A 14,392-nucleotide genomic window follows, 5' to 3' on the forward strand; every position below is an offset into this window, starting at 1 on the left:
CTACAAACGGGTTTGCCGCATAACCTCCTCCGTGCGGCAGCGGCCTCTCTTGCCCCGTAGCGAGCGCAAGAGGCCAGGTGGAGCCCTTCCTCGGTCGTACTGCTCGGCACTCAGCATTGGGGTGGCCACCCACGCGGTCTGGTGAAACAGCGCGTAGTCTGCCTTGTAGTGCTTCTTGCCCACTTTGAGCACCTCACGGAAGTGTTGCGCCCAGCGGATATCGGCGGGCGTGTAGGAGGTGCGCGTCTGATGGAGCGTGCCGGTGGAGTCGCCCGTGTAGGTGAAGGACACCAGCAGCTCAAAATCCTCCTCCGGAAGCCGCTCTGGGCCAATGTGGTAGAGCGGGCTGCCCGCTTGGAGCTTGTGCACGAGAAGGGCTGGCGTGGCGAGGATGAGCTCCCGCTCCTGGATGTCCACATCCTGGTACGACACCAGCACGGGTCCCTGTGGTTGCTTGGAGTGGCGTACGAGCTGCGCCCTAGCCACACCTTCCAGGATGTGATTCCCTCTGAAGTCTCCGAGCCGCCAAGACAGACACAAGACGCCGTCCCGCCGGTTGACCACGGCCACTCTGCTGAAGCCCACCGTCTGACCCCTCTTGCGCGCCGACGCCATTTTTGCCACAACGATACCGATGACGATGGTGTCCAGGAGGCAGCTGGTGACATCCTGAATTGTCACGGCCGCCACGGCCACCCCGCAGTTTTCCGTCACGCCTCTGAAGCCGTAACCGATGGTGGCCTGGGTCTCCATTGAGAAGAGAAACGCCGAAGTGAAGTCGTAGACGTTGAGCACGCAGGGGCCACCGCCGCCGTGCACGTACACCATGAGCCAGTAGCAAAGCCCAAAGAACAGCCAAGAAACGATGTAGGACAGTGAGAAGAGCAGGAGCATCACCCGCCAGCGTATCTCTACCAGCGTGGTGAAGAGGTCCAGCAGGTACGGGCTCCAGTCCCCGGGCACCTTGCGGAAGGCCACAGGGAACCCGCCGTCCTTCCGCATGAAGCGAAGCCGCTGGCCCTCGGCGCCCACAATGTGAACACTGGCCAAGCAAGTGTCGCCAGGCGCCTCCTCGCACCTCTCAGTGCTCATGGCGATCGGGTCGGGAGCCCTGCCAAGGCCCAAATATAAAGTTAAGGATTGAGTGAAGGATACAGCAGCCTCCATTTGGGTCTGTCAATGGCTGCACAATTCCTGTCGGCCACTCGCATATCACACGGAAGAAACTCGCCCGCTACAAAAGCAGCGTGTCGTCGGGTTGATGAGTGGCACCGCTTTGAAATGCCAATGCGCTCCGATGGCTAGTCCGGTCAAAGTCTCGTAATCGTCTGATGCGCTCCCAAATGAAGGGAGCGGACTACCGCCACCCGAGGAGCAAAATGTTCGCAAATTGAACGGGTCAGTGCTTCTGATGCCGCACCACCTTTTGTGTTCAGGGAAGCAACCGCGCCTCTGGTGAGACTCAACAACTGACCTTGAAGAACAATGATGACATTTCTCACCAGTTGATTATTGACGAAAATTTAGTCGATTGGCTTTCCAAAGCAACTGCAGCTCAGAACGCCGACGTTTAGTTCAAGATGGATGAACTCCAAGAACATTCTCAAAAGGCGCATGCAGATTGCGTGCATCGGTTTGGAGCTCGGCGCCTCGCTCATGGGCGCCGAAGAGTGGCCTTGCAAAGAAAGACAAACCAAACTGACAGCGACTTTTCATCTTTTTTTCTTTGCGCATGTTAATTATTATCCCAAAACCTGAACTGTATCCCCCGCATAACGCTGCTCGCAATTCACCAAAGTTGGGATATTTCAATCGCTTTCCCGCACTCCATCAAACGCTGCCATCTGGACAGCTGCTCGGATAAAAGCAGAGTCAGAGCGCCATGTGCCGAGAGCTGGGTCATTGGCTGAGGGTGTTTATTTATGTCTTTATTTTCATGGTCTGATAATGTCGCCCGGGAACATGTTGCTGATAAGACCGCATTTACAACTAGCAACTCTACTTTTACACCTTCAGAATTTACATTGCGCACCCAAACACACATTGAGCCGTGCAAATGGAATTAAAATTAATCAAATGAAATGGAATTTTCCGATTGCAACACAAGGATCCCCAAAATAGTGGTGACAGCAACGTTGCTATTAGAATAGTGAATGGCCATCATGAATTAAATTGTACAAAAACTTCTTTGTGCTTCATCTGCCATTGTTCCGCCTCCTTCGATATGTGCCCCCGCCCCCTCGGGCAAAAGACGGAGACAGTCATACGGTAATATGAGCTGTCGGATATTTTGGATCGGCGCCGCTTTGTTCAAATTTGCTTTTCAGTTCACCCCATGACTACATTCTTGAACCGGATTTTCTACAACTGACGATGGTGACAATCGAAGCTCCTGCTACTTGTCTGTCAACGTTGCGTTGAGCAAGCGCATGGATGACAATAAAAGGCATTCAAAGTAGGAGAGTAAGACTCAAGTCATTCCAAGAAAAAGAACAAATTGAGCAGAGCGAGCAAGCAGTTTTTGATTGTCAACCATGTGAGTGGTTTCCCGGTGCCATTTTGCTGCTCTCAGCCGTTGGTGGAAATTCACCTTGTTATAATTTCAAGTAGGACAAACTCACTCAGTGATTCTGGTTTGATCCGCGTGTGAATGAGAAGCGACTTACTGGCTTTCGGTGTCTGAAAAGCACGACAATTGGGGCCTCAGTACTCGAGTCTGCTTCGACTTTCCTGATATCACGGCAGCCACCACATCCCTCTGAAAACAAGCTGGAAGAATTTAGGGCCTGAGGAGCAATTTAGAAGAAAAAAACCCCCACACAAATAGTGTGTCTTGTCCTCGTTTGCGTCTAGGTGTCGAAATCCGAGTTGTATTGCTCTTCAGAGTCTTCTGGGTCCCGCCGATGGGCCGATCATTAATGGGTGATTTAGCGGCTCTTTTCCCTCCAAGCATTTCCTGATTGGTTTGACAGAAAGTTAACCTTTGCTCCGCGACGAGTGCAGGTGAGTGGGGGAGAATAAAAATGATCATTCCGTGTTGGAGCGTATGCTTGCCATTTCAGGTGCGAGGATGTGCAAAGACACAGATAAGAGGCATTCCTGAGCGATAACCTTTTTCATAGTACCTAACAATTGACTTGCAAAAATCTGAAGAAATCGCAAAGTAACATGTAAGTAACAGAAGAGCTTCATTTCGATCTGGCTAATAAGGAAGTAGTAATTTATGTCATTGAAGTACTGTTTTTAGGTAAATCCCTACACAGGGACTTGAATGAATGTTGGGGAAGGGCCAAACGTAGCCTGGACTGTTCGCTGGATGTTACAGAGAGGCTTTGCCTCATGTGCGTGTCGATTTTCCTCTGTTTTGGAGCGTTAGACGACACCGCCAATGTAAACGTCAACGAGAAAAGCGCTTTATTTAACATGATGGTTCAGCGAGCCGGTTTGTCAAAGTCAACGCAACACGCAAGCGCCAAATGAGAGGTCTGAGAATTGACCGCAAAGTCTTTGTCAGGCCTCCGTGACAGGAGGATCTCGCTTCGTCGGGCATTGTGCGGCAGAAAGACAAACAGCAGCTGGCTCATTGAACAGTGGAATAGCGCAAGTGCAGCGACGCCTATTGTGCGCGCGCGCCAATTGTGGCAGCCACCGCCGTGTTTCGGTATAAGCCAGCGCTCGCCTATTTAAGAGTCTGGAACGCCAGAAGACACACATTGGTCGGACGTGGCAAGCGCTCGATTGTGACTCGGCTCGCCATGCAAGCGCTAGACGGCCGCGCTCTGTGGAGGGCGGCGCTTCTATGGACGCTTCTCTGCAGAGGTAAGCGGCGCAAGTCAAGCTGCGGTTGAGAAGCTGCGAGGGCCAGCGACGTGCGGTCAGAGGAGGCAAGGGAGGCCGTGCCTCTCCTGCCATCATGAAAAGGGGAAAAACCAAATTCAATTGTTTTTATTATAAAGTCATTTTCCTTTTAATTTCAATCGTTTTGTATCATTTTGAACCAAAATCGCAGAATTTGTATCATTAAAACCGAAGACTATTCGCTTGGAGGAGCCAACATCGTGCCTTGCCTCCTCACACGGCTGCCTACGCTGACAGGCTATGCAGTTAGACTGAACTGCTGTCTGTCTCTATGTCGCTGTTTTAGTGTTCAAACGCTGTGGCTATATTAGCTAATTTCCGTAGTTAACCTGATGTATATAAGTGTTTTTTGTCATCTGTCTGTAACTTCGTGTTTCTTGAGATGAACAAAACGGCTTTGAAAAGAGACCTACGGAGGCAACGAAAAAAAGGTTCTCCAGCTTTATGGCAGGGGATGCTTCATCCACCCACCTGTAGAATAAGTGATCTCCAGTTTAAATGTACAGTGAACAACTGAGGAGTAGTCGTCCATTTATTTCGTTTTATATTCGTTTTTTTTCTTTCCTTTTTATATTTCGTTTTACAATGGAGGATTACATATCCAAACGATTTTCAACGATGGATTTTCGGTCAAAGTAGGAGGTCATCAGTAAAGGAAGACCAACTCCGGAGTTAAAAAGTTTGATTCGGACAACGGGACTTCGGAGCATGACTTTTCAAACGGAGTTGTACGCACGATCGAAAACAAGTTTTTGATTCTGTGTGCTTTATTGACTGTTTTTATGTGTGAAGACTGATGATGTGGGATTTCAATTATAATAGTTCAAATTAAATAATGAATAAGCTACTTTAGGGCAGCGTTCCCCAACCTTTTTTGTGACACGGTTAGGCGTCGGACAAATTTTACCAGGGGGGGGGGGGGGCGTCAGTTTCTCCCCAGTCATGAACCTCACCGCACGTCACTGGCGAGGGGGAAGCTGCTTTGGCATCAAGAACACAATGAATTCAACACAAAGGTCAGGAGATTCAAGTTGGGCTCACGGTCGGAAAAGTGAGGAGACGTGTCCTGACTTGCTTGGAATATGTAGCACGAATAGTGGGTGAGAGCGGAAAGGTTGAAAATGTCTTTGCCCGAAAATGGAGCAGCCGCCACGCCACGCTCAGCAGCAGATGCGCTCGTTTCTGAGCTGTGTCAAAGTGGCGCTTTGCTCTGTGCTTCTCCAGGAGTCACCAACGATAACTGCACCAGCCGCCGATGTCTGGCCAACGAGCTGGTCAACAGAAAACTAATAACTCAGCCACAGACTGAAAATTGCTCTGAGTACATCTACGTGTCATCCATCGAGTATCAGACCATCAAAGTTGTGAGCGCCTCGTGCGGATGCGCATGCAAGTTGTCTCCATGCCTTAGAGTGTCTGCCTTTCCCTTTCAGGACACAAAGAACCTCCGTCTCGGCTGCATTTTACAGGCCACAATTGTAAGCAACGAGACGCATGGCTCAAAATGGAGTGATGTCGAGCCAATAGTCAGGTCGGTCGTTAACTCGGATCGCACCCACAGGAATGGACAGATGACGACTTGTACTGGGACCCGTCCGTTTACCCCTATGAGGAGGTGATTCTGCCCGTCAGCAAAGTCTGGACGCCCGACATATTTGTGACCAATGGGTGAGGAGAGCCATTGCGCAGCCGGGACTTTGCCACGTGCCGCTCTCTCTCTCTCTGTTCATCTTCAGCATATCGTCAAGCACTCAGAACAGCTTCCGCGACCTGATCGTGTTCAGCAATGGCACCCTGCGCCACCGCGTGGTGATGGCGGCTGAGGTCAACTGCGAGTTCAACCTCTTCAACTACCCTTTTGCTGAGGACGAATGTCCCGTGGCCATCCAGACCTGGTCTTCCCAAGGTAGGTCACGCATGTCGCCGGAGCAGTTTCCTGCTTAACGTCAGGCTGCCCTGCACCCAGGATGCGGCACCGTCATGGAGATCGGCGAGGTGGAGGTGTATGACGGTAGTCACGGCGACTGGGAAACCTTGGGAGCTTACCTGGAATCGCCATCCGATGAACAATTCTATATCTCGGTAGGTCGGAGCGGATTTGGCTTGTAAGTGAACTTGAAGCAAATTAGAAACTCGGCCCTAAATGTCAATTTAGCTTCCGTATTCTCATAAGCCACCATAGCGCCATGCACGGCGCTTCAATATTGGAACGTGAACAAAAAGCTACACTCAAAATGGCGAATCCATAAGGAGGAAATCAGAAGGTGAGTGCCAAATAGAATGGAACGGAAAGGAAGGGCACTCTGTGAGCGTTTGTTGGGCCTGCCGCGACAGGGACTCTGCATCCACGTTTGGCCTCTGACTGCGTCCAGGTGATCTTGAAGATCCGGCAGGAGAACCCCTTCATCACGCTAATGCTTCCTAGCATTCTGCTCATCCTAGCCGACATGGTGAGCTTTGCGCTACCGCTGGGCTGCGGCGAGCGCAATTCCTTCAAGGTCACGCTGGTGCTCAGCTTCACCATGTTCCTGCTCATCCTCAACGACCAGCTGCCCGGCGACAGCGAGTGCAGCCCAGTCATAAGTTGGTCTCAGAGTCGCCGATCTGCCGATCTTTGATAAGCCTGCGTGGCCCACCGTGCAGCTTTGCGCTTGCAGAGAACCACTTTTGCGTGTGCCTGGTCTTGCTGGTGGTGAGCATGTTGGTGTCCATGGTGCTGACGCGGGTAGCCAAGGACGGAGAACTCGTCTTCTGCTGCTCCTCTGGAAGAGCCAAAGCTGGTGACGGGCAGAGGAGGGCTGACCAGGGTGAGTCAGTGAGTTTGCGGGCGTCACATATTGACCTCACCACTGCATAGTTCGTGAACATCTTTGGAGACTTTCTAAAAGGAGCCACTTTAATCGGTGTGTGCCTAATTTGATGTAATTTGACAAACATATGTGGGGGCCCGAACTTTCAGCCATATGGATTTTCTCTCAGCCATATCATGATCATCACTATGTTTAGATGACAAAGCAGACGTGAGCTTCATCCGGCTGGACAACTCCGAGGAAGAGCAGATGCACAGAAAAGTGATGGACTTCCTGGACGCCATCAAAGCCAAGGAAGTGGAGTGCGAGCGCAACGAGGCGCTCGCAGACAGGATTGACAAAACTTTTTTCTGGTTCTATTTCATTCTGGGCACGCTGTACTTTTGCGCTATGATCGTGGTGATGGTGAAATACAAATGCGAAGTGAACCACTTGGATTTCTGGTAAAAGCCAGTGGTGCCAAGTAACTGAGCACGAGTTTGCTAGGTCGATCGCTTTTTCGGGTGTCTGTACTTACTTGAGACGTTTTCACTACTTACAGTTCAAATCTTTGCTTTCTTCTTCTGATTTTATCAATGCGGACTTGCTCCTTTTTATCAACATCTGCCGCCGTGGCAGTAGTGTAAAAAAGCGGTAGATAGACTGTCGTAAAACACACGACTGATTTGGAGAAGGAAAATCTTTGACTGACTGAACTGTTGCGGAAACGGAATCAGTGCTTCAACCCCTTTTTACCTTTATTTCACACAAGTATCTAAACTTGCACTTCAGAACAGAGCGTGAGAACTTTTGGTACCTCATCGTGAGTGCTTATTGGGCTAACCTCAAATGCATGAAGACTTTGATAGGCCTGATACACTACAATTATAACCTCACTGCACATTTAATTCCTTTGTGAAAAAGTATTGATAGTAGTTACTGTAGTGGTTTCCTGCTCTGCAGAGTGAAACAAAAGTGAGAAAAATAAACGTTTTGGGACATTTCTGCAGGTTGGTTTGGGTTTGTTTTGTTTTCCTGAGATGTGAAAATTATAAACCCTTCTACGCACGCGTACCTGCCATCGTCGTTGAAAGATAACTACGGCAACACATTTGAGACAATACAATGTAAGCTTTTAAAGCGTTAAAAAACGACTTACCATTTACTGCGTGTAAAATATTGTTTTACTATTAAGAGTCGGCTTCTCTCGAATGCCACTTACTCAGATGGTATAGACTAAAGGTTACGAGATGGTCGGCAATTTTACCGAATTCGAATTTCCCACTGCACGTTTAAGCCCATTGTTGTCGTGCTACCACACGCCCACGTGATACATGAAAGTTTTTACATCCACATTTGTTCAGAACAAATGCGAAAAGGGTCAGTGCTCTCAAACGACACTGCATGTTATCCATCGATCTGTTATCTATACCGCTTGCCCCCACTGGAGTCGCAGGACTGCATATTATGCAGATCCGTATACCAACACTATCAATCGGACGCTCAGGCGGTTTAAAGCCAGCATTCCGAGCAGTACTTGAACGCGAAGCGAACAGCATTTCGTTCGCTACCAACTACAGCTCAACTCCGCCCAACCGCGACGTTGGCACAATTCAAACGAACGGACACAATCGTCGGCTGCACAACCTGTATCAGGAACACTCTGCCGTTTGCAACCTGCCGTTCGGACCCTTTCTCGCTCTCTCTCGCTCTCAGACAACGCGAACTACAGCAAGGACACCCGGAAGTCGGTGACACCTCAAGCGGCGAGAGCAGGCCACCATGAACCGCTTTAAGACTTCCAAATTCAAAAACACCATTCCAAAAGTCGCCAAGAAGGATGTGAGTTAGCTGGTCGACGAAGTTGTGGCGTCTGCTCCTTTTGTAGCATTAGCATCACCGCGGGTTACTCATAAAACGCCTGCTTGCTTGTCGTGTTGAACTTCCTGCATCTCGAAATGTATCATTCACATCTACTGACGACTGATATTTTTTTGTGTGTGGACGCAAAGCAAGCTCCATTGCTTTCATATCTATAAAGCATATCTATCATGACTGGACTGCATTTGCATGCCTTTTAAAACCGATTCATGTCAGATAGCAACGCCTGCAGCTTCCCTTAGTGTATTATGTAATAGTGGCTGTAAAATCTCAGCAATGTTCAAGCGTGCATGCCTTTAAAAGACAGCAAGTGGCGCTCTGATGCTACTTTAATCACGTAAACGCAACGTGACTAATTCACAACAATTCAAATCAACAGAAGTCAATTTTTGTTTTAAAAGGAACCCAAGCACTACACGATGGGCGAGTTTATGTAATTCTACTCTTAAAAGGAAGCTAACCGGGTCTTGTGTAGAAATAATGGAGGCTTCTACACAAGAATGCGTGCAAAAAAATTTTTATATCATCATTATACAATTAACTACGATATAAGTCAATTGTTAAATGCTGTCTGGTGCGCACCATAGAGTGCACTTGCACCACTTCCTCCGCACTTTGTTCCCCACAGGAACTTGAGTGTCAGCTCCATGCTTCCTGCTTCTTGATGACTTTGCTTGTAAAGCCCAGAGCCGGTTTGTTGTGCCATCTGGTGCAAGAAACTCATCTTGAATGCGGTGACAGGCTGTGCATGTTACCTGCGCTCTCAGTGGACTTTAATCACCAACTCCACCTTTCAAACCCACCACTGTTAAGTTGCAATTTTAATGTGCAGTGCTGTACAAAAAGGCAATCATGCAGAGGTCTGTGCCTCTCAAAGTGTTTAGGGCAGCAGGGAAGGCAACGTCGACAATTAGCTCCTGCGCACATAGATTGACTTTCAGTCAGATGTGACCTGTGGCCTCTTGAAATTCCAGGAATGGCTCAACGGCGTACGTGGCGGTGGATCCTTTCCCTGCCAGGGAAAGCGCATCAAAGCAAGTGCCGAGCTGGTGGCCTTCAACACGAACCAGTCCGGTAAGAATTGTTTTTGTGCCAAGGAAGCGACTCAACTAGCGTCCGTTTGAACCTCGCGATGATGCGTTTTCAGGAGGCGGTGTGCTGGGCCTGACGTCTGCCAAGCCTGCTGCGGACGGAGAATGGCGCGTCACCCACATCTCCTGTCATTCGGGTACTTTTCGTCAAAGCCATGCAACATTGAAAGGAAACGCAAAACATTGCTCTGCAGTTTACAACAAGCGCTTGTGTATGTGAATGGGCAATATGGTCGCAAGACGGCCAAAACACTTGACAGTCCTGCGACTCCAGCCATGGTGTTGCGATGTGGCAAGCAGCTTCTGGAAGCAAAATCCAGTCGCGGGAGCCAACCATCTGTCCACTTTCAAAAAAAGTTCAGCTTCATCCTTTGTACTCTTTTGCCGTCAGATCTGGTGACCGATTTGGACTTTTCTCCATTTAACGACCGTCTTCTGGCAACGTGCTCTGCGGATGAAACGGTGAGCACTTCCTTTCCAGACCTCACCTTGTCTTCCGTGTCCCTCCTACAGCCAACCCAAAACAAGAATGTGCATTATCCAACCCGGTTTCTGTTTGCTTGCGCAGGTGAAACTGTGGCGTTTGTGCGATCCGGAGCTGCAGCAGCCCCCGGAACCCGAGCTGACTCTGGGAGCCGGGCAAGGACGGCCCGATCTGCTGCTTTTCCACCCGACCTCTTCCGGGCTGCTGGCTGTCGGCGCCGCCAAGCGTCTGCTCATTTGGGACATGGACTGCCGGGAAGCGCCACTCTCAGGTAGTCACATTTTGCGCGCTGCCCTCCACTCTTGGGACAAAAGTTTGGGACACGCGGACTGAACCATTTGCCATTTGGTGAACGAAAGGAACTTGAGGTCTTGTGTCTCGTCTGGATGACGTGTGGATCCCGTGTGTTTGTCTTGCACTCTGTATAACGCCACTGATCAGTAGCTAATGCTAATCTGCTCTACGCGTGACCAAACAAAAGGCAATGCACGTATGAGGGTCCGGAACAGGTAGCCCAGATAGGACGTGCAGATTCCACAAAAATCACAAGCACTCACTTTTTCAGAAATAGGCGGATGAACGATTGGCTCTGTGGCCTGATTTCACATGGGTAAGGTGGGCAGGCAAATACTTGGATGCCAGTCCTTCCAAAGTGAGTTTTCCATCTCAAGTTTGAGCATTGACCATGCGGTTCATCGATCGACATGGTCAAAGCCAGACAAGTCGCGTTCACCTTTGAACAGACGTGCTTCCTCCCGTTCATGAGGTGTTCATTTTGCTCCTGTGTCTCATTTTCTTCTCCTGGTATTAACGCGACCATCCCTGTCTGCCTAATGATGACCTTGCCGTGTGGTGTCTTCAGTTTTGGAGGAGCATGCTGAGCAACTCCAGAGTCTGAGCTGGAAAATGGACGGGTCCCTGCTGGCTTCCACATGCAAGGTGAGCGCAAGCTGCTGTCAGACTTTTGACCTTGCCGCTGCCACCTCACACATAGCTACAAGACAACACTCCCCAAAGGTCAGCAGGGAGTAAATGCGTCAATTTGACCCAGGCTGTTTTTATTCATCGGATCCAAAAAAAAAAACAACATACCCAATTTCTTGGTATTTGTCTTATTGCCGTGAAGGATTTTCAAAGCCACTCTTTGAAATAAAATCACTCCAGATCGATAAGGTAATTCAGATCTTAGAGGCTGCTTGTGATCAACCATACTTGCATTTTGGATCACTAGATGAAGCCGTGCTTTTCTTATGTTCTAAAAGGGCATATTCCAGTGAGCCTCCGTTGATTTCCCTTGAATACACTAATGGCGCCTTTGAAATGGGGACACCCCACCCCCTTTGTTTGTCTTTGCTGCGACGGGTTACAAATCACGATCACGGCGTTTATCCCGACGGGGCTAAACATCCTTGTCGACACGCACCGCCTGCTTGCTGTCCACCTCCATTTTGAAGAACTCACCGGGGTAACATGAGCTGAGTTCGGAGCTCCAGGTTCCCCGCTGTCGTTGATCCCAAACGACAAAGCAAATAGGACCTGTACATGTATGGGACCGAGCCCTCGATCGTAGTTTGCTTGCATGCAATTGTTTGAATTAAACAAATGTCAAATCCTCCTCCACCCCTGCTGTGCCCCAACTTATCTCCGTGCGCATGGGCCACTCCACTATGTAAATGCCCAACATCATCGGGAGGCAGGAAAATGAGGAGGTGACAATTACCTTTTTATTGTGTGCGATCTCGCCGTGTTGAGTCCATAAACTCCCCCTGCTGAGGAACGATGCTCATCGTAAAACCAGGCAGGGCGGGTTGTTTTCGATTAGCTTACAGCCGAAGGCCATCCATCATATCTGTGTGTGGTCTTGCTACACACACACTCACAGCTGAGCCTCTCTTTAGAGATTGTCCATCCGTGCACAGCAAACATCTTCTCTTAGCCCACCCTCTCAAAGAACAACTTAAATTGAGAAAATTACAATAAATAGGCTGCATCTCAACACTCGCGTCTTGCTGACCGCCTGATCGCATTAGGGTCCATTTCCTCCCGATGGAGTGATGCGCAACGTGTCTGTTGCTCGTTCTACAAGCTGATCAGGATTATCAATCCTCTAGGACAAGATGCTACGAGTGTTTGACCCGAGAGCCCAGCTGAAAGCAGTTCAGGTGAGCATCTCTTCTCCGATTGTGATTGGGGACAAGAAGCGCGCTCCATTTGAAATCCGGCTCGCCTCATCCGCGTTGGAGGAAGAGATGGCGATCTTACGAAGTCTCCCTTGCTCTGGCGCACAGAGTGGGACGCCTTTGATTGTTGCCACATGCGCATGCTGACCTGATTCTAATCCTGGCGAGTGAAGCAACATTCCCTGCAAGTAACACCGTTCTGCCTGGTGGAGAAGCCAAAGCAGGCGGCTAACACAAACGGATGCGGCAGCCATCGCTTGTGCCCTTGTTGGCCAAGTCCAGGACCTTTGTTGGGCCTTGTTGGTCAAGGCCCTTGTTTCCTACCATGGAGATATGGTTGGACAGAGCTCTGACTAACTTCAACTTCAAGCGGCAGTAGTGTCCCTCTCCTCATACATTTGTGTTTGAGCCCCAAATAACGATGAGCGTCACGGGCCGCTCGTGTTGGCGACAAACAAACAAGCTCCCCCTTCGCGGGGCCATTTGCGTCCTGTCCACAGACAGACGTGGCGTTCTCTGCTCCCCGCACACCCACCGTGGCAACAATTTCAAGAGGCACACTCTTTCAAGAGGCACACTCTTTCTCCACAGAGCGTCGCCTGCCTGCAGAGCCACAAAGATTCTCGCATGTTGTGGGCCCAGGATGACTTTCTGCTGACTACGGGCTTTGATAAGGTAACAAGGGGGTTTGTGCTCCTTTTCTGTTGCCCATTGTTCGTGTGGCTCCAATTTTAAAATGTGATACAAATTGAATCGATATGTGGAGAAGGAGAAGCAGCGGGCCAAAATGCAGATGTCACGTGTACTGCAGTATATTTTTGAAGTCCGGACTGTCTGTTTTAAAAGTCAAAACTGACTCTTGAGCGCCAAAGTTTCCTCAGCCCCGGATGAAGAGAAAGTCTTCCATGCTGTGCTGGTTCCGATTATGGAGGCGTTCATGTCAAGGAGTCATGTTCTGATTTTAGATGCGCAACCGAGAGGTGAGGCTTTGGGACGGCAGGAACTTGACTTCTTCTGTGAAGTCTCAGACCTTCGGCGCTTCCAGCGGGTGAGTGTTGTGCAAGTCGTGGTGGTCCGTCCTCATGGCTCATAAATGTCTGGGCCAGACATGGCACCAGCCCTAGTAGAGGTTCCCGTCACCCTCTGAGCTTTACCTCATCAACGCGGACCGCCCATCGCTGTCGCAACGTCCCCTCACATTCGTGCCGTGCCTTACCTCATCAACGCGGACCGCCCATCGTTGTCGCAACGTCCCCTCACATTCGTGCCGTGCCGTTCACTCTGCGAATGCGTCCTCGTATCAACAACTGCTGTGACGGGGTGAATGTGTTGGGGGATACGGTCTACAGAGGACTTCTGGGAAGCACAACGTTCTATTGATAGTGCTGTCCGTCAGGTGCTTTTTTAAAAATATGAGAGAGACAAAAAAAAAAAAACACACAAAAAAACCCAGCAGCCGACTTTTAAGGCTGGCTTCATGCAGATTTAATGCCAATCTCTTAGTCGATTTGAAGGGATACGTATCCAATGTGAACGCGCATGAGCAGATTCCCAAATTGCAAGCTCAAAGTCAAAGAGCACAGCGGAGCAGTTCCTCCCTGTCATTTTTAGGCCATAAAGAGAGACGTATACCCCCCAAACCCTTTTGCCTGTTCGTAATTAAAAGGGTGGCGGTAAAGATGGAGTGGCATTGAAGCGGCAGGCTGGACTCTGTCAAGTTAGCGTTTGGCCGTGCACAGTTTTCAGTAGGACTGCTTTCATGGGATTGCCACAAAGTTGGAGGCCCCACCCTCATGCGCTCCCTCCAGACAGGAGAAGCGGGCTGTGGGTTCGGCCTCATTTTCGTAATGATGGGGTAATCTTACTTGGGAGGTGCTTGGAGTTAAAATCAAGACTGTGGCATGGATACAGTTGCCTTTTTTTTTTTTTTTCACACAAACTGTGCTTGTGAACGCAGCTGACGGCCACATACGTACGTGCGTGCGCGATCTGGAACACTGGGTGTTTCTCGGTGTCATCAATCCAGCCTCCAAAAAAAGACTGATGGAGGAGAGGAGAGGAGAGTCCCTTTTTTCCATCAGAGCCCATGCATGCGCTGGCAAAATCAGT

The 14,392-nt window shown here is 49.7% G+C and overlaps 3 protein-coding genes across 6 annotated transcripts in view; 2 read left to right on the forward strand and 1 right to left on the reverse strand.

Moving 5' to 3' along the window:
* On the reverse strand, nt 1–1,167 carry LOC147044761 (inward rectifier potassium channel 16-like). The gene has a single exon (XM_085934405.1). The coding sequence runs from the start codon at nt 1,165–1,167 to the stop codon at nt 1–3; it is 1,167 nt and encodes a 388-aa protein (XP_085790531.1).
* A 2,513-nt stretch (nt 1,168–3,680) lies between these two features.
* LOC147044762 (5-hydroxytryptamine receptor 3A-like) lies at nt 3,681–7,639 on the forward strand. Its single transcript, XM_085934340.1, has 9 exons — nt 3,681–3,819; nt 5,083–5,222; nt 5,292–5,336; nt 5,420–5,526; nt 5,595–5,764; nt 5,825–5,940; nt 6,231–6,441; nt 6,516–6,665; nt 6,865–7,639. Exons 1-9 carry the CDS (start codon nt 3,756–3,758, stop codon nt 7,113–7,115), a joined length of 1,254 nt encoding a protein of 417 aa, XP_085790466.1. The 5' UTR covers nt 3,681–3,755; the 3' UTR covers nt 7,116–7,639.
* A 344-nt stretch (nt 7,640–7,983) lies between these two features.
* Nucleotides 7,984–14,392, forward strand: part of coro7 (coronin 7) — a 38,801-nt gene continuing 32,392 nt past the window's right edge. Inside the window, exons 1-9 of one of the 4 annotated variants that reach the window (XR_015068549.1) lie at nt 7,984–8,489; nt 9,503–9,602; nt 9,676–9,756; nt 10,011–10,081; nt 10,188–10,374; nt 10,966–11,042; nt 12,215–12,265; nt 12,875–12,958; nt 13,249–13,331. Coding sequence is in view for 3 of the 4 variants with exons in the window: in XM_085934536.1 (XP_085790662.1) it covers nt 8,430–8,489; nt 9,503–9,602; nt 9,676–9,756; nt 10,011–10,081; nt 10,188–10,374; nt 10,966–11,042; nt 12,215–12,265; nt 12,875–12,958; nt 13,249–13,331 (794 nt within the window). In the remaining variant the exon portion in view is untranslated. The remainder of the gene's footprint in view (nt 8,490–9,502; nt 9,603–9,675; nt 9,757–10,010; nt 10,082–10,187; nt 10,375–10,965; nt 11,043–12,214; nt 12,266–12,874; nt 12,959–13,248; nt 13,332–14,392) is intronic. The other 3 variants (XM_085934536.1, XM_085934538.1, XM_085934537.1) reach the window with 3 other exon arrangements.

The sequence above is a fragment of the Syngnathus leptorhynchus genome, chromosome 16 (assembly GCF_054491065.1).
Source record: "Syngnathus leptorhynchus isolate UIUO chromosome 16, UIUO_Slep, whole genome shotgun sequence".
Classification (NCBI taxonomy): domain Eukaryota; kingdom Metazoa; phylum Chordata; class Actinopteri; order Syngnathiformes; family Syngnathidae; genus Syngnathus; species Syngnathus leptorhynchus.